The 26,504-nt window shown below is 40.5% G+C and overlaps 3 protein-coding genes across 3 annotated transcripts; 2 read left to right on the top strand and 1 right to left on the bottom strand.

The window, feature by feature from the left end:
• The first annotated feature begins 2,448 nt into the window (after positions 1 to 2,448).
• Positions 2,449 to 4,862, top strand: LOC139659211 (protein phosphatase 2C-like domain-containing protein 1). Its single transcript, XM_071537422.1, has 2 exons — positions 2,449 to 2,979; positions 4,107 to 4,862. Exons 1-2 carry the CDS (start codon positions 2,449 to 2,451, stop codon positions 4,860 to 4,862), a joined length of 1,287 nt encoding a protein of 428 aa, XP_071393523.1.
• A 1,907-nt stretch (positions 4,863 to 6,769) lies between these two features.
• rab5ab (RAB5A, member RAS oncogene family, b) lies at positions 6,770 to 16,090 on the bottom strand. Its single transcript, XM_071537419.1, has 6 exons — positions 15,923 to 16,090; positions 13,198 to 13,424; positions 11,322 to 11,473; positions 9,630 to 9,752; positions 9,115 to 9,208; positions 6,770 to 7,116 (listed from the first exon to the last, which is right to left on the bottom strand). The coding sequence occupies exons 2-6, from the start codon at positions 13,361 to 13,363 to the stop codon at positions 7,001 to 7,003; spliced, it is 651 nt and encodes a 216-aa protein (XP_071393520.1). The 5' UTR covers positions 13,364 to 13,424; positions 15,923 to 16,090; the 3' UTR covers positions 6,770 to 7,000.
• Positions 16,091 to 17,136: 1,046 nt separating this feature from the next.
• Positions 17,137 to 25,670, top strand: efhb (EF-hand domain family, member B). The gene is made up of 13 exons (XM_071537421.1): positions 17,137 to 17,205; positions 17,392 to 17,451; positions 17,597 to 17,740; positions 18,294 to 18,471; positions 19,413 to 19,523; positions 20,005 to 20,134; positions 20,455 to 20,538; positions 20,650 to 20,717; positions 21,095 to 21,249; positions 21,776 to 21,983; positions 22,500 to 22,727; positions 23,959 to 24,140; positions 25,524 to 25,670. Exons 1-13 carry the CDS (start codon positions 17,137 to 17,139, stop codon positions 25,668 to 25,670), a joined length of 1,764 nt encoding a protein of 587 aa, XP_071393522.1.
• The last annotated feature ends 834 nt before the right edge of the window (positions 25,671 to 26,504 follow it).

Raw genomic sequence — 26,504 nt, 5'->3', positions numbered from 1 at the left:
AGGTGACGCACGCCGCCGGGTATGGAGATCACAGCGGGCAACAGCCGTGACTTTCAGGAGGTCTAACCTTGTGTTTCGCTCTGACATATCAAAAGCACACAGGCAAACGGAGGCAAGCGGCACTTTGATGTCACCTGTCTGATGATATCGCTGTTAATTGTCAGGAAAAGGTGCCATTCCTCTGTTGTCTACCTTAAAGAAATAATCTGCAACCGAAGTGTCTGTTGTGCTGCTCTCTATCAGTGATTGATATAACACAATAGTGATTCAACCTATATCCAGTTCATGAAAGCTTTTACTTTTGCTGCTCTCCGGTGTCTGCTAGGTACAGAAAATCCAAGCTCCGCCCACACTGTTTGATTGACAGGTGATCTCTGGGAAGTGCAGTGCAGAAACACCACAGCAAGGAGCGCTTAGCAACAAAGATGTCGCCATGATAAAAAACAAACAAACAATAAAAAAAAACAAAGGAACGCATGGATTACCACTTTAAATTACCAGCCATGTAAAGATGGCAGCCTGCTGGTTTGATGTTATTTCTACTGTTCCAAGAGATGAGTGAAAAAAAAATCATTGACATTAATGGAGAAAGATGATACACACTCAAAAAAACATTGTTCAGACTTTCTTATTTCCAGATCTTTCTAGTTCTATTTTATTAACGCATTCCTGATGTCTCTTTTATCAGAGCAGACACAGACACTTTGGCACTCTGTGCGGGCTGAGGTTCAAAGCATCCCAATGTCAAAATGCTCTTCTCAGTTTGAAAAGTTTGATATTGGGGGTATTAGTAAATTCAGTCTGTGAAAATTGTAAGCAAGAATATTACAAGGGGTGTATTGAAGTGAAAAATGTATAATTCACCTGTAGATAATTAATAGCTATTGTTTTTTGGGGCCATTTTTCCCAAATAGACCTTTTTTTTCAGAGATGAGTTTCAGAGTGAAGATGTTTTGGGCTTCTGACGTGACTGTTTCCTGAAAGCTGCTACAGTGTGCTGCTGCCCCCTGGTGGCGAACAGAGTGATATGCGGTTAAAACTACTGAAGCCAAGGAATCCCTATAAAGATTTTCAAAAACCCCAGTGACAAACTGTGAAACATGTTGAGTGTTACTGCAACTGTGCAACTGAAATGACTGACTGAATAAGTTATTTTGAGATATAAAACATCTGCTCCGTCAAATTTGAAAAATGTAAGGCCTAAATGGGGAAGACCACTGAATTTATTAATCTATATCACTATATTATATATATATAATCCATTGTTTCAACTGGAACATAAACATTCTTTTCTGCATTCCTGAAAATTCCTGTTTTTGCAGACAGTTTTTATCTGACAACACGCTATTCCTCTAATATTCCTCTAATATTTGTGAACATGAACAACTGTGTCACACCCACTGAGCCAATACTAGAGTCTGTGATGTCAACAGGATGTGTAAACCGGAGCTTCTCCATTGACAATGAATAGGATACTAAGTGTGTGGACATCCAGAATGTTTATCCGAGCTTAATTTTAGCAGTGATAATCTTAATTGTGAACGTGTAAAAGTGACTAAACTGTAAAATATTGGTCTGTCTTCAGAAAATCCCTCTTGGTGCTCTATTCTGAATTTCCATATGAACGGTTAAATTCCAAAATGCTACATAACCACTTTAGAAAAAAATATTACCTGATGTTCAATGTTCGGCATCACATATTTCAAATAGCCTAGTTGAAATCTCATTTTAGAACGAATATTTTCTAACTCCTCTCAACTCATTTCTGGATATGTGGGGCAGTAGTGGATACTTACTAATACATACTGAACAGTTGCAGGGCAAAAAAAACTAATTAAACCCCTACTGAATGTCAGCGGCGTTCCCCTTTAACACGTCAAAACCTCACCTCAGTGCAGTTTTCACAGCTTATATATCGAAACTTTAATATGCCTTGTTCACAGGCTCATGTCCAAAATGTCAAAAATCTTATAAAACGTATTTTTCCCTTCACACTCCTTTTGGCGGGCAGACACAACCTGCAGACAACCTTTTACAGACACAAGCTGCACAGTTCAAAAAGTGATTTTGTTGCCAGGGAAACCGTGTTCCATGTTTCTATGGAAAGGTCAGTAAACAGTCTGAAGTACTTTGATAACTTCAGGCAGGCAGAAATGGACCCGTGCTACAATTATTTGCTTTATATCTACAATTATGGAGTGGTGCAGAGTCTGAGAAGAAAATAATCCATCCGCTACTCAGTTTGAGCGTTCAACTAGCGAAGAGGTTCTTACAAGATGTCATATTTGCGCTTGCTCTGTCATGTTATCTTCCAGTATTTCAAATCTCTATGGGCCTCCTGAGGTGAGCCTGTTATTCTCAACACTATACCCTTGATGAGAAGAACATCCTCGTCAACAGTTACTGCACAATCCCGGAGAGAGGTGAGAGGCGCTTCAACCTTGTCACATGGCAGAATACAACATCAGCACCTACAAGAGTAGAAACACGCTGATCCACGCTTTGGCAATTTGTGAACTGAAGAACTCCAAATGGAAAAAAGACATGGAGGATGTAACTGTCTTCATCGATGGGTATGGAGGCAAAGAGGGGGCGAGCTTCTTCGGGGTCTTCGACGGGTTCCACGGGCGAAGCTCGGCCTTGATAGCATCGAGGGAACTGCCAGTCTTGGTTCTTGAGCAGCTCTCCAAACAGGATCCTTCGTTCTCCTTGGAGAAAACCCAAGGAGACCTTCTGACCCGCTTTGAGGGACTCTTTCATAGGGAGAGCATGGACGCAAATACTAATACTTCAGAACTGCAACAGGATGATTCAGCCCAAGTGGGACAGGCCTTTAGCGCTGCCTTCCATAGGATGGACCGCATTCTCGCCCTGGGGAGGAATGAAACGTCAAGAGTCCGTTGGAGCGGCTGCACAGCGCTGCTCTGCCTGATTGACGATGGGGAGGATCAGGGAGTGGCATCTCCGAGTGGAGTGATTGTAATTGCTAACTGTGGTTGGTATTCATTTGTGTTTGATATTTAATCTCAGGGTCGTGAATCAGCTTTGTGGGCAAAGTAGACGGGTAACTCTTGCAGCAACATGCAACAAAGTGAGTCACAGGGTCCAAATATTTGAATGTTTTCTGGCAACATTATGCTCCAATGTGCCAAGGCAACATCCGATTCCACTTGCCCAAAAAAGTTGCTCTATGCATAGAGCCTTAGAACCACTGCCTTAATGCAGTGGTTCTCAACCTGGATCCTCCCCCAAGGGGCACAAGATGATTTATGTAACGTAAAAAAATATCTTTCATACACATTTATCTGTAATCTTTGTGATAGATGTCCTTTTTGTTATCTGCACTGAATATCTGCAACCTCTAGACTTCTTCCAATAGTATAATAGCCTGAAAAGTTAAAATAGAAGTCATCATTTGGTGTCAAAGTGCTTCTTCCTGCATGTTTACACTTGCAATAGGAGGTCTTAAAGGTCCCATATTGTCCAACACTGTTTTTTCCTCGCCCTTCCATATATAAGCATTTTGTTATTGTATCCAATATTAATCCAATAGTTTTGCCATAGTTTCCTTATTTAAAAATCGTGATTCTACAAACAGTTTTGATTTGGAGCCCTTAGTGACATGATCACTCAGGGCCAAAAATCTGTATTTGACCGCCCCAACCCTAACCCTAACTCTAACTGCTCCCACTCACCGAGGCCAAAAGCCGAACCCTCCGATGAGTCGGCCAATCAGAGCAGTGGTTCTTTAGCATAAAATCAACGGCCACAGAAAACAGCCGGTTCTTTACAAATGGAGACACTGAGAGGCTGGAGCACACAATAAAAGCTGCATAGAGGTGTTTGGGTTTTTTTGCAATACACTTCACAAACATGTGAACTGTGTTAAATTGCTGAAAAAAAACAGGTAAAATATGGGATCTTTAATTAGGCACCACTTCATTTTAGGAGGGCCACAACTCAAAAGGTTGAGAACCACTTAGTGTAGTGCTTGCCACTTGAAATCAGTTGTATGTTCTATAAAGCTTTTTCATAATGCAATGAGCTCTAATCAAACATCTAAACTTCACCTGACAGGTAACATACACGCTGTCCTCTGCACACAGGAGAGCGCCTCCCGCCTGACCAAAGACCACAGCACATCAAACTTTAAGGAACGTAAGCGCATTATCCAAAATGGAGGCTCCATCAGCCTGAACAGACGGCGCGGTCTGGTAGAGGGGATCACCGAGGCCACCAGAGGTCTGGGTCACTTTGGAGACCATAAACTTAAGCAGTCAGTGATCCCTGCTCCTTATACCCTTTCTCTGCCTTATGATCCCTCTTTCCAACTACTGGTTCTTGCCTCCAGTGGCGTCTGGGAAGTGCTGGATGAAAGAGAGGTTAAAGAGATTGCAAACACTGCCATAGACCGGACCAAGAGGTCATTTATGCTCGGAGATTTGAGACTCGGCCAAACCTGCGCTCAAGCTAGTCCAGAGTTCAGAGGGGACTCGTCTAATGTTGACTCTCAGGATGTGAGCGTGAAGGATCAGGGCGGTAAACAGCTGAGTGTCGAGACGCTAGGAGAGGAGGAAGAGTGTGGGAATATACGGGGAACACGGGAGCAGGAACTGACGACGGCGCTAAAGCAAGAAAGTGGAGTTAATGTGGAGGAAAATTTGGCTCCAACTCAAGGAAATCCCCCTTTGGACTATGAGCACCTTGCAGCTGAGATCTGCAGGGAGATTGTGGATGCAGCGGTCGCTTCAGAGTCAAAGGAAAACATCTCAGTCTTGGTCATTCTGCTCAAGGGTTTGGAGGACATCAGTGACGACGCTGTCCAGAAACCCCAACAAATTACATGTAATATAAACATGTAATTCAATTTAAACAAAAGTGGAAACCCATTTGTCATGTTATTTCAACATTCTGCCTCGCTTTATCGCTTTCACATGTGAGGCCAATGACATTCAGATCAAAAAGGCATACAAGAGACCTAATTTATTGGATTTATTAACTTGTATCCAGACACTCAAAACTGATCAGCCCATCACTAGTAATGCTGTTTTACATCATTAAAATTCATTGAGCTGTAAGAGAGACTGCCAGTTAGGTTAATTATGCTACCTGCTTATAGCTGTAGGTTAGCAAGTCCAATACAGTCCATCATAAAAAATTGAAGGGCAGTCATTAATTAAAACATGATCAACACTGTGCAATGCAATAAAAGTTCCTTTCAAACATGAATGGACCATCTTTGAGAAAAGTAACAAGACACCATGGAAGGATTTTGTTAATAACACTACATTTACCTAAAAAGACCACCACTGATTAACATTTGACCAGTTTGTGACAAGGTCTAGAATGAAAATAAAAAATAAAAAATAAAAGCAGACCTATATTGAACTGTACAATTGTTCGGAATCTCTAGATAATTTCCTGGTGAGCTTATGCTCTGCAAGCTGTACTAGAAGAGGAAGAAGACAACATTGCAACATTGCACCCTATAACAACATTAGAGTATATTTTCCACAGACTTGTGACAATGGGTAATAGTCAAATTTTCTGTTGGTGTGCCGTCTGAACTCTACTCTAAAACAAATCCCCTTCGATTCAGACCACCGAATTTGATGCAGGTTGACTGCTGACCTGGACAGTAACAGAGTGGATTAACAAAGACAAGGGATATAACATAGGACTATTCATATGCTCAAGTCTCTGCAAGACAATTCACAAAGCAGGATGTTGTATGTTCAACAGTGTCCAAGTTTCCTGTCGTTTTTTTTTTTCTTTTGAAGCCACATCATTAATCAATTCATCATCCGGTTTAACAGCGTTGCAATTTACCACGGGACGTCTGCGAGGCACAAGCCGCTGACAGCCTTGATTATGCAGTCAGGAAAACAGTCGAAAATGTTAAAATCCTGCCGAACCGGCCTCTTGCTGGCCCGAGGGGATAATGGCGCTTGATGTTCCTGCCAAACTGCTCTGCGGATGAACAGGCTTCCCGCACATTTTCCGTTTCAAAACTCCATGTTTTCCAGACCTTGATTTCTTCACTGAAATTTGAAGATTTTGACTGTTGTTCAATATGATGTATGCCAATAGTGGCTGGGCAGCGTGACGAGGCCGTATCACTCTATAGCTTAATATTCTTTTTTTCACAACATTTTTTAAAATCTTTTTTTAAATGACAGTGGCTGCCCATGGGTAATCAGGCGTGTATTGAGACTGAGCAGGTTTTTTTCCATACTTTGACAGACTTTTTGTGTATTTTCCAAACTTTTCACGAACTGGAAAGTACCAAATTCATTTTCCATACTTTTCCAGACCCGAGTAGGAACCTTGGATGAAGATGTCCTCTTGTGTAACAGATGAAACGAGGGAGGAATTCTTGGTTTGCACGGCAGTCCTTGCCTGGCACTGTGTCAATACTTCAACGCCTTAACAACAAACAGTCAGAGCCGCCAGGCAAGTCATGATGGGAACAATTTGGTTTCTTTTGATTGTGAGCAAAACTCAACCGCACACAAAGCGTATTAGAGGCAACATCATTCACATCCAGTCAACCCTGTGAACTGACAAGTGAGGCTAGACCTTCTCATCAGCAAATCGCTCTTGGAATTCACACACACACAACAAACTCAATCACACATTCACCGGCTTCTTGCTCGCTCATCTCTCTCAGGGGTTAGTCTTCCAACTGAATAAAAGATAAAAATGTGTGTTTTTAGGCCTTGTAGTGATACATGCATCCATTATACTGATATACACTTTTTTTTTTAAAAACAAAAGTAAAAAAAAAAAAAGAAAAAAAAAAGAACATCAACGAAAAAGTATTAGAAATGCAGCTATACAGAGTCTTTAGCTATTCCAGGGGAGTGAGGTTGAAGGGCAGGTCTGACGTCGGGAAGCCGAGGAGCCCCGTGTCCAGATGTTATTCAGCTGGCAGGGGGGAGGGGGGAGAGGGGAGGGTGTGTGTGTGTGTGTGGGGGGGGTCAGAGCAGGAAGAGCCGGGTTAGTTACTGCAGCAGGGGCGGCTGGTGGGCTGGGCCGTCTCCGTCAGGTCCACTCCCCTGTTTCGACCGCTGCTGGCTCCGGCAGCTTGAGGCTCGTTCTTGGGTAGCTTCTTTGCTGCAAGGCAACGGTGACAAAAATCAGTGACAACATCGGCAAGAATTATCAGATACATCGAATCACAAGACTCTACCTGTGACATGTTAAGATGCCACCCGACTGATTTTAAAAGTGCTGTGTGTAGCATTTGTTGGGCTTTTTGCCTTTACTGTAGATTGATAGATAGACAAAAGATTGAGAGAGAGAGAGAGAGGGATGACATGCGACAAAGGTCATAGGTCGGATTCAAACCCAGGACGTCGCGTTTACATGGTATGTCCCTTAAGTGCATTTTGTAGTCAAACGTAACATAAACATAATGTTAAGAACACTGCAGTGATTACATTTAAGCTTTTGTGGTGGCAGTGTTTTAAAAAAAAATTGTATTGCACCAAAACAAAAACATAGAAGAAGAGAGGAACGGGAAGCAGATGTGAGGACGATCACCGGTAAAAACAAACATGGGATGTGTTGGAGCAGTTGAAGCTTGAAGAGTTGGATGCCGTCACGATCGCCCCTATGATCAACCAATCAGAGGGCGCGACTTCGAATACACAACATCTACACAGAGACACTTTTCAACCCCAAATATGCGTCAAAAAGCGTCAGTTTACATGCAGAGACACTATTTTCATTCATTTCATTTTAACATTAAAAAAAACATTTTGAGACATCAGTATAATTACCGTAAACAAATGCTAAGAAATTGCTAAGAAGACTGGCAGCCTCTACAGGCCCCTGCACTGCATTTTACATTGTGTGCCAACAGGCCGGATTTGGAGGGAAATCTGCTGGATTGCTTTATGGCACAAACCATGAAGAAGGCGCCGTTCTTCCAGCACAAACAGATCTAAAGTTTTCTCACAATCGCAGATGGTGCAAGGAGTGGAAAGCAGATGGAAAAAATTAATTCCAACATGTTTATCCTCTTCATCCAAGCGTGCAGGGAGCGATGCCAGTGAGGGGGAGAGAGGAAGAGTAGCAACATCCTCTCTGTGTGACTGGAAGTTTATGGGTAATGTGCCCTAAATTTGGAGAAACACTAGCACTAACAATACCACTGATGAGACAGAGAGGCTACCGCTCGTCTCCACCATGGGATCAATAGTTTACGGCACTTACATCAAGGTATCACAGTTAATTTGACTGTGATATATTGATATTTAAAAATGAGAGGCAGGGACTCGAGTCACATGAATTGGACTCAAGTCACAATTTTAATTGCTTGAGACTTGACTTGATGCATGAAGAGAATACTTCAGGCTTGACTTGGGTTCTGGTGACTTGGGACTTGACTTTGACTTGTACTTTGATGACTTGAAAAGGTTTCTAAAGTCTTGACAGAAGATCTTGTGTTTGTGTAAATTAAGTGTTATGTGTTAATTATGTGTAAAGACGCTCCTACCAAGTTTTTATTCTATTAAAATTATATTGCATTGAAAATTGAAAAAGCCAATATATTTAGTTTTCTTTAAGATATTAAATTGACACTGGACTCTTGATTTGTTCTGATGTGACTTGGTGTTCTAAATTTAGACTTGAGTCTTGACATTAAGGACATGGACTTGACTTGAGACTTGTGCCTCAAGACTTGAAACTGACGTGGGACTCGAGCAAAGTTGACGTTGTCACAACTCAAAGACTCTCTAAAAATACTACACGCAGCACCTTTATCTTGTATTTATCCAGGTTAAGTTTTGCTGAGCAAGCAGACTCTTTTCCAGCACCGCCCTGCTTCACACTCAAACAGTTGCACATATTGACACCTGAAAGCTGCGCAGCACAACCAGTCTTTTACTGTTGCTCAGGGGCAATTCCAACACTCGCTGTTGTAGAGTGGAGAGCATAACTCATTTGCTTTTCTACCCAGATTTTCCTCAGCCGGTCTAGAGATTAGAACCAGGAATCTTCTAGTCAAAAGGCTGCATCACCAACATTGTCAGGATCATACGTTTCATAACGTTTCACAACGTTACACATTTCAAACATCTATCTCAATGCAGCAGAGACACTTACCGATAGCCATGAAAATCTCATTCACGTTCAAAGATGTCTTTGCTGATGTTTCCATGAAAAGCAAGCTGTTATCATCTGCGTATGATTGTGCATCCTATGAAAGTGAAACAAACATCATGAAATCAATCATTGAAATGAACTAAAAGTACCTGACATTTGGCACTGAGGAAGAAGAGGTGTGGAGGAAGAGAAGCATTTGTCACATAGGTTTCATTATGTTTGTACTAACAATTTTTAATTTCAGATATCCAGATGCAAACATAAGTTATATTTAATAAGCACAGTTCAGCATTTACATTTTAGGCTTTATTTCAATGTCTGTGATCCATTTCCCAGATGTCCAGAAAAATGTAAAGTGAAGTCAACATATTGAATAAGTAATAATCAGGGATGTGAATTTTTAGTTTGATTTTTCAAACTCTAATTCATTTCTAATGAGAGATGAAGGCTTTCTTGCTTTTTGCCGTTGTGATCACATCCTCCAAATCATTAGTAAGCATTAAAAGGACACAAACCTGAAAATCCAATGCTCTCTTGTTTGCCAGATCGGCCTTGTTCCCAGCCAGCGCTATTACAATATTTGGACTGGCTTGTCTCTGAAGCTCCTTAACCCAGTTCTTCGCTCGTACAAATGACTCCTGGCAAACAGAAAAGGGAGGGGGAAGAAGTGACTCAGTTGGTCAAATAACAATAAGACCCATGCGGTGGAACGATGAGGACAACGGGACCATCCCATAATGTCTGGATAGATTTTGACTAGGATATAGTCTCATCAAAAGATGACTTTGATGTAATATGACAATCAAATGCAATTTTCCTGAGATAAAAGCCACATTAGTTAAGGGAAGCGAGCGTATGTTATATCGCCATGCAATAGTTATGCAGTTCATCAAAGATAAAACGTAAAAAAAACAAAACAATGTGGGCTACATCTTCTTTGTACTCTGAGGAATCAGGGTTCCCTTTTTTCTTCATGACTTTGTCTTAAATTAATAAGACACACCCATTACATGATTTTACAATGATTTTCTTAGAAGCAGCTAGTTGAGTAGAAGAAGCAGAATCCACTTTGCACTGTTCTGTGCTTTGCTCTAGTTAGAAAAGAGCTGAGAGTTAGCTCGCCTGAAGCATATTCATGAGCCAATATATCCCCCTGCTAATAATCCTAAAAACTAGGCCTCCATCCATCAAGGAGTTATGTAAAACATAGTATACAGGAAATTGCAGGAAATTAAGAAATTCTACATGGATATGCTAAAGAGTCACCAGGAATTGTCTAAATATGGTCAAACTACTTGCTGCATGTATATTTTCTCGTTTTGAGGAAACCAAAGTTTTACGATGTTATCTAGTTCAGGTGGAGTAACAGCACTGTGAACAAATTTGTTTTATAGCTAATGTTGGAATATGTACAATTTGCTTTCAGATTATACTATTCACACGTCTGGTATATATGCCTTCTGTGACTGGAGAGAGAGACTGGAGTGCTTATTTTTAAGACTATTAGCTGGGGAAGATGTTCACTTCACTTCAGCTGTGTTCACACAGCTGCTGTTGGGTTTCTGTTAGCTATATGGTAAACACAGCAAAGCAGAGGAACGGTTGAAGGTGGATCCTGCCACTTCTGTTGATCTAACCATTTTGGAAAAAAAGGCATGTAGGTTTAAAGTTTTAGCATGTAATTTCTAAAAAATTCCAACATTCTGAGAGAAAGAAAAAAGGACAGATGCAATATATATCGAGTATATCTCCATACTGGATTCAAGTGCCTGATACCTAATGAAAGCAACAAATTTGACCAACAAAAAGTCTATTGCCAGTTGGAGTGTAAATATAGCTGGGGATATATTTTCCAGCTGTTCTAAAAGTATACTTTTATCCAGCACCTGGCCTGAAACAGGTTGGACATGCACACTTCTAGTCTTCAACAAAGAAAAAGGGGGCATTTTTTTTCCTTTAACACCCAAGAAGTGCACCAAAACACAATTTGAACTGGCACAATCAATGCCAGTTTGTTTGATTGAGACAAAGCTCGGGTCTACAAACTCAATTTCTGATGGCTTTGTGACTGAGGAGTGTTCATAGCTGATAGTGATGTTGACACATTGCATTTTGTCCATCTGCTCATCCTTGACAAGAACATTGTTCCAGCAAAAGCACCACTGGTAAGCGTGGACAGACAAGACAAAAACTGGCTCCTGACTCACCTCGTTTGTGATATCGTAGACCACAATGGCCGCCTGGGCGCCTCTGTAGTACATGGGTGCCAGACTGTGGTAGCGCTCCTGACCAGCTGTGTCCCAGATCTCAAACTTGACTGTCGTGTCATCCAAACATACTGTCTGAGTCAGGAAGGCAGCTGCAGGGGGACAAAGTGGCGAAACAAATGACAAATGAGCCTTGAAAACTTCTGTGGCACACCAAATGTGTGGCTGTAAATGTAATCATTTGAGACTAAGGCTGGAGGCACACTAGAGGATTATCGGACCGATTCGTTCCAAAGTTTCACATCCCGACCATGGGGCCTCGATCATATCAAACATGTTTGATATTTAAGACCTGACTTCTAGGCCGGTCCTGAAGTGTGTGGGGATCATAGATTCATTCTAAGAGTGGAGACTGCCAATAGCCAATGAGAGCCCAGAACATTTTTTCTGATAAAGCCAGCTCTCAAAAAAGTGACCAGACCACATTGGCATTGGTATCAGGAGTCAGCAGGATAATCTCAGATAGATCTTTAAGTGTATCACCGCATTTACACCTGGCATTAAAATGCGTCTTGAGTGATCAGATAGCAATCACACTGTACTTATCCACATAAAAATCCAGGTGTAAATACACCCAAGATGCATTGGGGGGTGGGTTAAAATCCGATTCCTTAACCAACCTCGAGAGGTGGTTTGAGACGCATTGTGGCTGCAAGTTGGCCAAGTGTAAATGGAAATGTTACTCCAAGCCACATGCATAATTGCTATACTCCTCCCAAAATGTAATGTCACTAACCAGAAAGAGAAATAGCACACAGTTTTGTTTTACTGAGGAAGCAAACACCGTCAGGCTACAGGCGAAAACCTGCACCATTTGTTTGATATGGATGAGACTCACAGCTGGAGTACAAATGAAATCAAATGTTTACCGTCATCGTGGATGGAATTTGCATATTGTGGGGGAAAGCGCAATCGGATTTCTATGTGGCTGCCAAAGACGCATTTTGATAACAAATGTAAATGTAATGTGGATAAATCACATCTGGATAAAATCTGGATGGAAGTCACATGAAATGCCAGGTGTAAATGGGGTATATGATACCTCGAGCTTGCTTAATGATCTAATGTGAGCATCTATACATGACTGAGAGACAAAAAATCTGTGAGATCCGTATTGTGTGTGATGCAATACGTTTCCAAAGTTGGTTAGGATTTTCAAAGTCTTCTAGTGTGTCCCTGGCTTAAGGCGACTTTGGAAAGAGCAGTCTAATGATAGGACATGAAGCAAATGAGGAAAATTTAATTTAATACTGGGAGTTCCAGTGTGCATTTATAGAAACAATAAGTGATGGGTTTAACATTATGTAAGCTGCCGGGCATTCCAGGAACTAGGAGGAAGATGCCAGAGAATTCACCCCATTAGTCCTGCAGTTCTGTTCCTGTCATACAACTTCACACTGACAACTCTCTATCTTCAGTTGTAAGCTGAAAACTTATCTCTTCAAAAAAATACTTCATTTCCCCCTCTACCCCTTGAATTACATCCCCCTCTACTATATCTTCCACCTCCACACATGCTTTCTACCCAATTCCTCAGCTCTTGGTAACATTTATAGCACTTCTACACCACACATGATCATTGTAGGGTCACAGGAACATTTTATTATATCTACTGTCTGGGAACTATGGCTCTGACCATTCCACTTGTTACTATTGTTTGCTTGCAGCCTAATAATGATGATCTCTGAATTTAACGCTTATTCCATTGTTACAATAATTGCAAGTCTCTCTGGATAAGATCATCAATCCTTATATACAATTTCACAGGCTTTTTCACAGAAGAGAAACCACAAATTGTGCTTTTGAAGCTCCATACCTCCGATTGTGCTCTCTTGGAATTCGTGAAACTGTCCCTTGACGAAGCGAAGTACAAGACTCGACTTCCCCACGGCCGACTCCCCTAAGAGCACTAGTTTGAACTGGCAGATCTTGTTGCCTGCGTTCGGCCCATTGGGTCGTGTTGCTCCACCTCTACTTGCCATGTCACACTGTCCGGTCTCTTCCTCTGGAAGCTGGCGTACCGTGCGAAGTTGTGCTTAATATCTGAACAGAAGAGATAAAGGGAAGCACAGTGTCACTACCAGATCAAAAAAATGTAAATGAGTCAGTGATGAAAGAGGATTCAAAAATAGGGGGAAAAATAAATTCAGTAAAAAATGCAATTTACAGGTCTGTCTACAGTTATGTGCATATTTTGACATTTTATTATCTACAAATGCCATTAATTTTAGTAAATAATGATTTCACCTATCAAAATGTCATTTAAGGATAAGGATAGATGAGGAATTATTTATATCATCTTATTAGTTACTTTCGTCAGCATACAATAGTTTGTACATTCTTAGCTAATGAATTAATGTAAGATAAACTTTATTGTCCCTGCAGGGAAATTAGTCTTGGAAATCATGGCAGTAGCACAGAAGACATAAAAACAGTACAAGAAAAAAAATGATTTCAACAACTATATACTGATGTGAATAAATATGCACAGGGCTCTGACAGAAGACAGGTGAAAAAGGAGGTGCATGACAGACAACTTCTGCTAACTGACTTGTTAAAGCCATTACAAACTGAAAGGTTGGTTCCAGGTTTGCAGCTCATTTATGGCACACAGTGCCAGGTATGTAAACCCCCAGGCGAAGGCTATATAGAAATTTTCCAGGAGTATCCTTCAACAAGATTCAAATCAACACATAAAAGTTTTCAATGTAGCAAAGCTGGAGAATCATGTGGTTATTATAACCTGTAACTAAAATGTGTGTACTTGTTACTCAGGACTGTTTCTAGTCTAATCTAGTCAAGAATAAATCATATGCTCTTCTTTATACCGTTTTCTGCCAAACACGGGACCTGTGCTCATTAAAACCTATTACTTCTCTTGTCATGTAGGGACCCAGGAAGACTGCATACTTTCAAAAACCATGGTCTAAAATGTTCAGTCGTGTGTGAGAGACAAAGAATATGTGCTGAGATTTCAGCATTTTAATGTTAATTGGGAGAATTGTTCAGGAATCAAAATGAACAGCATTTCCATAGTTTCTGTAACATTTATTTTAAACCATGAATTTATATAGCCTACATGTTGAAGTGAAAGGACAGTTAAGCAGCCCAAACATGGAGGCCAAAATGTCACAGATGATACAGTAGCCAGGATGGGAAATTAACTTCAGCCCGCTAAGTACGAGTTAACCAGCCACTTTCACTACATTACCAGCCAGATTGTTTTTTTATACAAACAAATCTCCAAACAATGGTTGGTCATTTGCCATAGTGGCTGACTGAGTAGACAAGCTTAACAGGTACAGCCAAAACATACCAGCGTTTGGCAGGTGGCTAAAGTCAATTTTCCACCAGTAACAGTAACCAAACATTTTGGCAACCACTGGCATACAGTGTTTGTAAAACTGCTGCCAAAGACTGCCTATGTTTGTCACCAGTACCAATTTAACTGCAAGTTCTAGAAATAAAAAGAATGGAAGCAGGACGTCTATTTTCAGTTCATACTACAGTGCTGTTGGGATCGATGCAAAGTTATTTTGTACCATAAACTGAACAGACAGTGTGTTAAAGCATTAGCAGGTAGAAATAAGAAAGTTGACCAGTGGTTTGTCACCACCTATGTTCATGTGAAAACTTGTTACAACAAACCTGTGGCAACTTTGCCAGCGGCTAAAACTTATACGAGGCAGACTGTTACAAAGGGGATTAGTGTGACACGGATCTAGGCATATTTGAGAATAATGTGTCAAGGTGACGTTACAGATTGCTTTCTGTTCAACGCGGGTCTGTAGACTAATCACAAAGTAACAACCATTAACCAGATAACGACAGATTAACTCCCTCTAGTTATTTCTCAATCGCACCAACTAGGTAAACAGAGTAGCAGTCCAAATATAATTACTGTCAACTTGGTCGAAATCGTGTTACGACATAGTTAACCACAAATAACCTGTTATGTTGTTGTTGACTGCTCATATTAGCAAGCTAACGATAGCTAACATTAGTAAGGTGACTAGCTAGCCAACAAGTAGGAAACGACTAACCTAAACCAGTCTCTGCCTGTCATCAAGCATAAGTTAACCTATCGAGTCTTAGTCGAAGTGTCTGAAACATTTTACAAACCCAGCTTATATACTTCAGAGCTGCGATTTAGCTATCGTTTGAGTAAACCAGAGATGATGCAGGTTTGGGTGTGTACAGCTAATGTCAGCTAGCTAACGTTAGCTGCATAATTTAGTGAGCTGTCTTAAAAAAGCTAGGTATGGGCCATATGGGGTCCGAAATGTTTACTACATTATAACTAACTTGTTAACCATCTAAACAAAACGACTGCTCCGGATTCACCAGGCGTATAACGTTGCAATGCTAGCTAGCTTGGCCCTACCAGTGTTGGCTAACTAACGTTAGCTAGCCAGCTCATAGTGGGGTTGACAAAAACGAGATTCGGCCTGGCTAACACTAAGCTAACGTTATTTAGCTGCCCGCATCGGGAGGAGCCCTCCGGATAGCCATTTGCTAGCTAGCTAATACGAGCTACTCACCTATCCAAAAGAGGAAGCGAGTAAACGTGAACGATGTCCCAGTAAAATGTTTGTGGCACTTCACTGTCTGTTCACAGTGTGACGAGTATCTAGCTAGCCGAGCTTAGTTTTCATCAAGCTTTGCGATGTCCCTCTCCCACTTCTTTCAACTTCCCTTTTTGCATTGTACGGAGGATGATGACAGATCGTATGACTGGAATTGACAAGTTCGTACGTATTGGTGCGAATGGACCAATCACATGTTGGGATTTATCCCCAATTAATGTGCCTCTCATAAACTTTCAAGGTCTACACTCATAATAATAGACAAGTGTATTATTTCGAAAGAACTATAAAACAGAAAATAAACCCTATCGTACATTTTAGAATGATAATAGCCAGAAACTACAATAGGTAAGAATATACCACAGAAAATCCTCCTATAATACCACAGGAGATACAAAATGATAATAAGATAAGATCACTATTTCGACACATACTCACACACACCATAAATCCCTCTAGGAATATTATATGAATATTATAGTGATACCATAGGAGATAAAAAAAAAATATATATATACCAGAAAATACAATATAATTACCATAATCTAACTTCACTATTATTCCACAGACACTGTAAATCCGTCTAGGAATATTATAATGTTAGTGATACCATTAGGAGTTAAAAACAACAACAACAACAACAACAACAACAACAAACAAACAAAACCTGTAATCATATTGAGTTTACAGTTAACACACCCACCATAAATCCCTATAGGAATGTTATAGGATTAGGAATATTATAAAGTTACCGTAGGAGGTTAAAAAACAAGTACTATACTATAAAGTACAATATAAGGTCACTATAAACTCACGATTGAAATAAGGAATATGCTGGACTATGAGGAATATGCCTACTAACAATACAAATGTTACAGTCATTGTTATTATTATAATTACATGAAAGGTAAGGAAATTACTTTAGACCAATATTTTAATACCTTAAAAAAGAAGAAGAAAAGAAATAAAAACTGACAAGTGAGAAGTCAGGAACTTCTGTTGCTAGGCAACTAGACATAAACATGTAACGTTACAGCTCAACGTTAGACTTTCCAGCGTCTAACTAACCAAAGAAACTTTGTAGTCAGTTACCAAATGCAGGTAAAGAAGACTAAAGCCAATGAAAAGTTAGCTTGTTTGACTCTGTTATTATCAGATGTTCGTTCAAGATGACTTTGACATACGGAAATACAACATACACTTGGAAATACACGGATAGATTTCCGAACATACCAAGGGTAAGAATAACACTAACGTTAGCAGCTAGCTTACACCTGCTATTAACGCTAACGTAAGTTAGTCTTTCATCCAAACGCTTAAATAAGTTTTAAAATTATTTAATTATTTATTTAAACTTTTACATGTAAATACACTTTCTTGTTGGTGAAAATTTATTTGTGTTACATGTATTCTCATTCCACCAGGCCGGGAAACTGATACCTGTAGGAGACAGAGCTAAGACCTGCTTACAAGAGATCCCCAGGGCAAGTGCATCTTGTGTGTGTGTGTGTGTGTGTGTGTGTGTTGGATCTTCATCTGTGGGGAGTGCAACTGAAAGTGTGTTTCAATGAACAACATTGCAGGTGCATAATTCCCTGTCTCTGATATATTCAAATTTTCACCTTCCAGCCCCCCACCCCACTGGTGGTTAGGAAGTTTCTGAACGACACTCGGCCAGAGCCAGGAGCCATTAGAGTGCTACGAGGGAAGGCAAATGATCCGGATATTGCCAGTACCTTAGTTCATGGCATCAGCACCAAATCTTCCCTCTCTGTGAGTATGAAACTACACTTCTTCTGGGTTAAATGGACATTATGATGTCTTGCTGAGATTTCCTGCTTTCAAAACTCACTTTTTGGGCCTATTATGTTTTGGAATGAAAACTCCCTTTTCATTTGCATTTTAAGACACTCCCAATTTCCTTCCCCACCTACAGTACTTCCATTTTCAGCTGCTCTAATTAGCTAGTTTACTGATCTATTGTGAAAATGTGACTTTATTGTTTGTGTCAATTACAGGTCATTGTAACTCAAGGGGGGACGGGGGTTGGGTGGGGTGTGTGTGTGTGTGTGTGTGTGTGTGTGTGTGTGTGTGTGGGGGGGGTTACCACAGTACCTGCTAATACCTTAACACACTGTCTGTTTAGTTTATGGTACAAGCTAACTTTGCATCAATCTCCACAGCACAAACTGCCTCCAATCTTTTTGTCCCACAATTTTTCACCAAAAAGTCAGTGTATTCCTTTAAGTTTACGCATACACCACTCGGATGCCGCTTCACCCAGAATGTAGATGTAATTTCTGTATTTGTTACGTGACTCCATTAGGGCGGCAGCTTGATAAATCCTCTACGAAAGACCTCGTACCAGCAGAAGGTGCATCAGCTCAGCGAGGCAGTGTACGCCTCCAGTCAAAAAGCCCCGCTGGGCCGGTCACATGATCAGAGTGTTGGACTCCCCACCTGGTACAATGACAAAACCACATTTGGTGTGAAATCAGTTAGAAGTAAGTATGGCACGAAAGAAAGTCACGCTAGCAATGAACATGGCCTGATAGGACTTGGAAATACATGAGAGAAAAACTTGCTATTGAGTTCTGAAACCCAAAGTCTGTAAAGTGAATATGTGAAGAGTTCATTTTACAAACCCCACTGCATGTCCACTCCTATCCAAAAAATGTTCACTAAGCACTTATGTTACCTACAATCCCTCAAAAAGGGCCATATTTTTTAATTGTTATCAATTATGTAGTAGGAGTAGGTACGGAAGAGAATTAGGGCCACACGTGAAAAATGTATTTGAGTTCTGAGTTTAAAGTCAGAATTCTGAGAATAAAATCAGAATTCTGAGATTAATAAACTCAGCAGTTCTGAGTTTAATAAACTCAGAATTCTGACTTTATTCTCAGAATTCTGACTTAATCTCAGAATTCTGACTTTAATCTCAGAATTTGACTTTATTCTCAGAATTCTGACTTAATCTCAGAATTCTGACTTTATTCACAGAATTCTGACTGTATTCTCAGAATTCTGACTTAATCTCAGAATTCTGACTTTATTCACAGAATTCTGACTTTATTCTCAGAAAATTCTGACTTAATCTCAGAATTCTGACTTTATTCACAGAATTCTGACTGTATTCTCAGAATTCTGACTTAATCTCAGAATTCTGACTTTATTCACAGAATTCTGACTTTAATCTCAGAATTTGACTTTATTCTCAGAATTATGACTTTATTCTCAGAATTATGACTTTAATCTCAGAATTATGACTTTATTCTCAGAATTATGACTTTATTCTCAGAATTATGACTTTAAACTCAGAACTCAAATAAATTTTTCACATTTGGCCCTAATCCTCTTCCATAAATATGAGCCACTTCAGTTCAAATGATCTTATTTTCATCTTATTTTTGAACTGAACTCCTCATGTGTTCCTTGTATCCAGGCTCAGATGTACGTGGGATTATCAGGCCTCCTAAAACAGCAGAGGAGGTGGAGAGGGAGGCTCAGGAAGGACACCAGGCTTATATTCTCAGCCACAATTCATATTTTGTTGGTAAGAGGGGTGAACATTTATTCTGTCCTGCACTGGGATCATCTGAGGTTAGGTTTATTTGTGTGTGTACGGATGGAAATATACACTTCTAAGAAAGGCTAGGGAAAAACCCCACCAAGATCACTGAGGTGCCCCTGACCACATGTAGTAAAAATGACTCAAAAAGAAAGTACAGCCACACACTCATGTTCCAGACACCGTATAGCTTCACAGTATCATTTCAACTTTTCAAAACCACAGTGATAATCACTCTTACTCTGTACTGGATTTGTGAGTGTGTGGCTGTACAAATCATTTATACTGAACGCCTACTGTATGCTAGAAGTACTCACAGCTGATGTGCATAATTTTACATTTTATGTCTTTTTTGAACATTTATTTGAGTTGATTTACGTATTTATCTATTTGATTAACTTTGTTGAATATTTTTAAATGTCACCTGTTCCCTTCTCCACAATCACATCGCTCTGCTGTACTCCAGGCGAGCGAATTGATAGGAAGTACAACTGGAGTCACTGTGGTAAAGACAGCAGGTTTGGGATCTCCACTCCTCATTTAAACGATGGCAGCAATGTTGCCAGATCTCTCCGGTGGCTGGGCGACACGCAGACGTAAGTGGAAAAACACTTTGGTCACTTAAATTTAAATAAAGTGGGGTCAAACTTAAGTATTTGAAGAGTTAATTTCCAAAATATTATGTATCCATTTTCTTAAACAAATAAATAAATGAATAATAATAATAATTACCTAAAGTTCATTATCCAATATCTTTAAAATAAAGAGGTTCTAGTGTCATTTTGTCAACCAAGGATGTCGGTTACCAACTATCCTTTAAGAAATACAATTTGTTCATTTGTCATTTTTTTTCAAATAGGGGATATCTCATTTTAGAATTAAATTCCTCACTTGTATTAATATTATTTCACCGTAGGGGTTACAATGCAAAGATTGTTCGTAAGAGATGTAATAACTTCAGGGAAAAGACACAGATACAAGTTGGCGAAGTGAACAACCCGTAAGTTGGCTCAAACAATGTCAGACTTTTCTATGTACTTTGACTACTCTTACATATATTTTACTAACTCACACTTTATTTAATATTCTCATTAAACTCTCATCTTTTCAGGATAGCAAACACCTTGAATGTTCCCCTGGATCACAGCTTTGGACTTGTCTTGCCACCAGATGAATTTGGTATAGCTACATAAAACAGACTCTCTTTCCTAGGCTACATATTTGAAGGGATAGTTCTGTATTTTGAACCCTGGGCCCAAATAAAATGTTTTCCGTCATGATCCCTATTAGTAGAAACCATAACTTCGCTAGGTTTCTATTGCAGTAGAGTGGGAGGCTGCAGGACACCGGATGGGCGGAGCAGGCGGCTAGCTAAGTTATGGCTTCTACTAATAGGGATCATGACAGAAAACATGTTATTTGGGCCCAGGGTTCAAAATACTGAACTGTCCCTTTAAGTAGGTGTCAGTACATATGGTGTGGACTGAAAAAATACACTCACTATGGAGCTTTATTGTTCAAGCCAGCAAACAACGTGTTGCCTTCTTCCTCCACAGGCGCTGGAGACTTGATCCACTCGGCTGAGCCGGGGCAGTACCAGAGAGGCCGGGACCGACAGCGCAGCCTGGTCAGCGCAGTGCGACATCACCTCAAGAAGGTCAACTTTCACAACTTCCCCTCCCTGCTGCAGGCGTTCAGGCATTACGACAAGGTACGGCAGGGCGTCATTTTAACACCTCGGTGCTGACCTTTACCTTTAACTTTTACATTTCAAGTAACCGTGGTAAGATACCAGACCAGACCAGACCAGCACAGTCCAGTGTAGCTTGGTTCAGCGATTTGGAAAGTGTAATTCTTATCAAATTCAGTGTAACATGATTACACACATATACACAAACAAACACTGAATGACGTAATTCGTTTTTTTTATATTGCCTAATAAAAGTAGTTAGGGTACTGCACTAGGATGCTGATAAGTGAGTTAATGATATCAGGTTTATAGGGTTTGAGATAATGCTAGTGATGTGGCCCTGCTGTTGAATTTAAACTTAGGTGAGTCATAAAGTAATTACAGTACTACAACTCTACTATCCCAGTATCACACTTGTAAAAAAGTAATTATAGAGATCTTTAATGAACAGAAGGTGCTACCACTAACAGATTGTGCCAGAATTCATGGTTGGAGGAGAGAGCATGCATGACTGTGTGTGTGTGTGTCTGTATATGTCATTCAATAGAAAGGCAAGGGTGTGATTGACAGAGAGGACCTGCTGGAGGTGTGCCAGCAGTTTGATCTGGACCTGAGCGGGCCGGTCCTCGACGACCTGATGGACTACTGTGACACGGACAAGGACGGCCTCATCAACTTCCTGGAGTTTGCGAACTTCCTCAACTGGAAGGACAAGATGCCCATCAACACCGTGGAGCAACGCATCATAACGAATGGTCAGTTTGAGTAGATTCTTTATTTATTTTATTTACAGCACCTCACTTAACTGATCAAAGGTTTTGGTGAGCAGGCATGCTCTTTTTCAAGACCGCTCTGCATCACATTCACATGGTTCTACATTACTTATTGATTTCCCCTGTTCAGATTTTCACAGTTGATTGGGGGATTCGAACTGCCAACATACAGGTCACAAGCCCAGTTATCTAACCATCCCCACTGTACAAGTAATCACTGCTAAATCTGACATGCCTTTTTTAGGGAATAATTGTTATTGTTTAAATGAAGGAACCTTTTCTAAGCTTCATTAGTTATTCTATTGGTTTCTACAAAATCTTAGCAGACCATTTTCTGAATGACTTTAGTTAGAAAAAACCTGAAAAGATCAATCTCATTTAGAAGGCACCATTACATTGAACACTTGTATGACATGACAGTTAAAGCTCCTCAGTTACAGGATGAGATTCTCTCAGCTTGTTGCCATCAACATTTTCCATTCCCATTGTCTGCTGCAGAGCGCAGGACGAGCACAGCCCCGGCCGAGATGCAGAGGAAGCCCTCGTCAGGTTCAGTCGAGCCTCCGGACTCGGAGGCCCTGGTTAAGCCTGAGGACCTGGAGCCTGTAGAGGCAGGCAGCTCGCTGAAGACCCTCAGGACCCTGAGGCGACCCAGGACCGTTCCAGACCACTTCACCACCTCCTCCTCTCTCATCCGGGCCATCGTTGGTGGTCCATCTACAACAAGTAAGCCGGAGAGAGAGCTTTGTATAGCCGCTTTGTCATCGCATGGTACCGGCTCAACTCAACTCGACTCTACTCGCCTTTTTTGGTTTTCCATTGGGCAAGTACCAGGTACCAGGTACCATATTACCTGGTACCTGGTACTTTTTTTGGTAGCACCTCCGTCCAGGCGAGCTGAGGCGACACCAAAAGGTGACGTGAAAACACTGCAGACTACTGATTGGTCAGAGAGAATCATCATGAGCCAGTACCATGCGGTGGAAAAACAGCTTATGTGTGTGTGCACCATCGAAAAAATAATAGGCAAAGTGACTGTGGTGTCACCCGTTGACTTTCTACTGGCCTGTTTGAATTAGAGTAAAAGGCTGGAACAGTTGAAGACAGGGTGAAGCCACAAAGGACATGTATGGTAATAATTGTGAAGAACAGCAGTATGCAGACACGGACCGTTACATGCACTTTAATTCACACAAACATCTTTGATGACTTTATTTCTACATAGAAGATGCTCATTGGTCTCATTGTCTTATATTGAGGTGGGTGGAATTTTATGTTGCCAGTAGATGGCAATAGATGGACCAGCTCTCCCAGGAGTCCCACACACACACACACACACACACACACACACACACACTTCCACTACACTGTTGTTATGTTTTTGTCCCTGGGTGTTGCTGTCGCTGCCTGTTTTGTTTTGTTTTGTTCTGTTCTCTGTTCTATTTATGTGCTCTATCTATTATGTGCTATATTTATGAATATTACTACTTAAACCTCTTGGCTTGCTTTCTGCATTGATTTCAATGTCTGTGAAATGTTTTGTGACACTATTATGTAAAATGCAATTGAAATAAATTTTATTTGAATTGCATGAATGCCTATGGATGTGTGAAACTGTTGACAAACCTATAATTTTGGACAGGAAAATTCAGGTGTAGATTTAGAGAGCTAAGAGAGAACAAACTGATGATGCCGTAAACTGAAACACACTTAATTGTTGTAGCCTGTTGTACTAGCCTGTTGTGTAGCCTGTAACCTTAGCACTTCATGCATCAAATTTTTGCAAATGTTTTGCACCACAACCGTGTTTATGGACATCATCCTTGTTTATGACAGTGTGCAGTGTTCCTTTTCATCTTTTGATTTATAGATTTCATAAGCGTAGATCCCACTGAGACACATTTCACTTAATTTCCGACAACAAACCTTACTCAACATCTGATCTCTCTCTCCACAGACTGGCGGACCTATGGGATCCCCACAGTGCGCACCGACCTGCCGGCTCCACGGGTCAAGCGAATCAGTGACACTAATAACTACAGTGACACAGCCACGGCAGCAGGCCTGCTGTATCCCGCAGCTCACTCCCTCTGGGGCGCTCACGAGGAACACTTCTTCTGCCCCCGCACCAGGGACGAGGTACGCAATCAGGGGTATAGTGCACCCACATGTTATTGAGGTGGCACAGATTTACACAAACATGTCCATAATAACAGATCAGAAAGAAAACACTGATATTAACATAGTTACTACCAGCTTGTTTATACTTTCATTTTCAAACTTCTTGTTCTTCTATATAGACAGAACTAAAATCACGAGAGAGGGGAAATTGTGAACTATGATCTATTAACACAAAAATCATCATGACTAAATATTACCAATGAAAAGCAAAGAAAACAAACAGTTTATGGGGAAAAGAGATCTAAGACATTCCTAAATAGGTTAAACAGAGCTTATTTTATTTGGCTGCTCATTATGAAAAGTTAAAAACTGTGCCAAACATGATTTAATTTTTCATAATGAATACCTAAATAGAATAAAGGCTTTTTTATCTTGTTTTGGAGAGCCTTGGACCTTTTCTTCCTCATGACTAGAAAACACATTTTTCCACTGAGCATAAACCTACTATCTCTAACATCAGAAGGTAAGAAGCTTTCCGGCTGTTTTCAAAACCGCCTGTTTATATCTGAGAGATGCTAGATATCAAACAGCTGAGTGGGCACGCGCCCCCTCAGTGTGAATGGGCATGACGCTAGTGTATGCAATACATTCACAGCAGGATGCTTCAGAAAGAGCCTGATACAGTAGATAGTCTCTCCTCTGGTGCACTCCTGTTTTGCGCTGTATGACAAATTCAAAAGACTTGCTGAAATGCAAAAAATGCTTTAAACCTGAAGACTGCTCTGACAATTCAACATATACCATAGAACCTATTTTTAGAAATAATGTAGATTGCCTGTCACCACATACAGAGTCGTAGTTTGTTAAAATGGACTTGCTCTGCAGAATCGATGCTCCATTCTCTCCTGATCCTTCTCTGTCTGTTCTCTGTTTCTCTCTCTCTCTTTATGTTTTTTTATCTGATGTGTTGTTTACCTATATATCATTCGCCTCTGCAGGGTTTAATAATGAAGGTGAATTAAGTTCAGTTTTATTTTTGAGCCTTTATTTATCCAGGGAAAGGTGACTGAGCGCGCTTGCTCTTTTCCAGCACCGCTCTGCTTCACATTCATTGGGTTCCACACATTCACACTGGGAGCCGCCATTACAACCTGTCGGTCACTGAGCTGCTCCACTGGTGCAGTTTGGGGGTTCAGTGCCTTTTTAAAGGGCACGTCGACAGTAGCTATTGAAGGAGGGGCGAGTGTTACTCATTCACTTTTTCCCACCCTTACTTTACCAGCTGGTGCAGGGATTTGAACCAGCGACCTTCCAGTCACACTTCAGTTTTAATATAACATAACATGACCAGTTTTAGTCAGAGATTTTCACGCCTCTCGCTTCCTGCCGTTCCCTCCGCAGATTGCAGAGATCTTCAGCAACGTGGGTGTGAATATTTCCGAGGAGACGTTTGAGGCGGCGTGGAGGCTGGCGTCCCTGAGGCATCCCGCTGGGGAGGTGTGTGTGGAGGTTTTCCGTAACGTACTCAAGGAAATAAAAGCAATGTAATGCGCAAAGGTGTTTTTACCTACACAGTGTTTCTTCATCAAAAATCAACATTTCAAGCAAAACTAAACCTTGTGTCTCTGAAATGTCAACTTTTCAAGAACTAAGAAAAACAGCCTTGTTTTTAACTCAATGACAATGCATTTTTGACTTTATCCAGTGGGTTTCATAAGCCCAAGAGGCTGGAGAATTTTCTCAATCCGTAGAGGAGCATGTAATCCTTCAGTTGAGGTAAAAACATGAAAATCACTGAAATTGGAGTTGTGAGTTTTTCACACAGCGATATGCAAATTAGTGTTTAATATATGAAAACAACACTTTTTATAGGGACATAAAACATTGGAATCAACTACTATTCTCCATAACCACAGTGTTGAGGAAAGAGAGTTTTATAAAGCAACAAAAAAGGCATTTCCAATGCAAATCACAATAGAAGGTCAGTTTGCGGTACTCATCCTCTTATTTAGTTGTTTCCTCTTTTTGTTTGGTGTTGAGTTCATTTTTTTGCATTTTGGTTGTCTTTGTTAGGGGAATACCTGGCTTGACCTGGAGTAATGTAACACTTTCCATTTGTGATTGTACTGTTTTTTTATGTGAACATCAGGAATAATAGCTGTCAACTCGGTATCAGCTATTGGGGATCTGAATAAAGTTAAATTCAGTATTTATCATGACAACATTCAGCATTCAATTTGAGCTTTGTATTTTTGGAAGTGATGTATCTTCTTTTATGGATATATGAGAGCTGCCAAGCAACAGTCTGTTAATGTTAATTGATTTGTTTGGACTTAACAATAACAATAACAATAATTGCCAGGGGAGTGTGTTTTAGCTGGT

Source organism: Centroberyx affinis, unplaced genomic scaffold (assembly GCF_046629955.1).
Source record: "Centroberyx affinis isolate AG114_WGS23_722 - 3 ecotype Tasmania unplaced genomic scaffold, CSIRO-AGI_Caff_v1 ptg003043l_1, whole genome shotgun sequence".
NCBI lineage: Eukaryota > Metazoa > Chordata > Actinopteri > Beryciformes > Berycidae > Centroberyx > Centroberyx affinis.
Note: the sequence above shows the minus strand (reverse complement) of the source record. Positions and strands in the feature narration are given on the sequence as shown.

What these genes read in the sequence shown, in the direction of transcription:
- efhb (XM_071537421.1), top strand. Translation starts at nt 17,137, where the DNA reads ATGACTTTGACATACGGAAATACAACATACACTTGGAAATACACGGAT. An exon ending in GATTTCCGAACATACCAAGG is followed by an intron (nt 17,206 to 17,391) that starts GTAAGAATAACA and finishes TCATTCCACCAG; the next exon opens with GCCGGGAAACTGATACCTGT. An exon ending in TGGTGGTCCATCTACAACAA is followed by an intron (nt 22,728 to 23,958) that starts GTAAGCCGGAGA and finishes CTCTCTCCACAG; the next exon opens with ACTGGCGGACCTATGGGATC.
- rab5ab (XM_071537419.1), bottom strand. Translation starts at nt 13,363, where the DNA reads ATGGCAAGTAGAGGTGGAGCAACACGACCCAATGGGCCGAACGCAGGC. An exon ending in CCAAGAGAGCACAATCGGAG is followed by an intron (nt 11,474 to 13,197) that starts GTATGGAGCTTC and finishes GTCCCCCTGCAG; the next exon opens with CTGCCTTCCTGACTCAGACA. An exon ending in TCTACGATATCACAAACGAG is followed by an intron (nt 9,753 to 11,321) that starts GTGAGTCAGGAG and finishes TCTGTTTGCCAG; the next exon opens with GAGTCATTTGTACGAGCGAA.
- LOC139659211 (XM_071537422.1), top strand. Translation starts at nt 2,449, where the DNA reads ATGGCAGAATACAACATCAGCACCTACAAGAGTAGAAACACGCTGATC. An exon ending in CATCTCCGAGTGGAGTGATT is followed by an intron (nt 2,980 to 4,106) that starts GTAATTGCTAAC and finishes CTCTGCACACAG; the next exon opens with GAGAGCGCCTCCCGCCTGAC.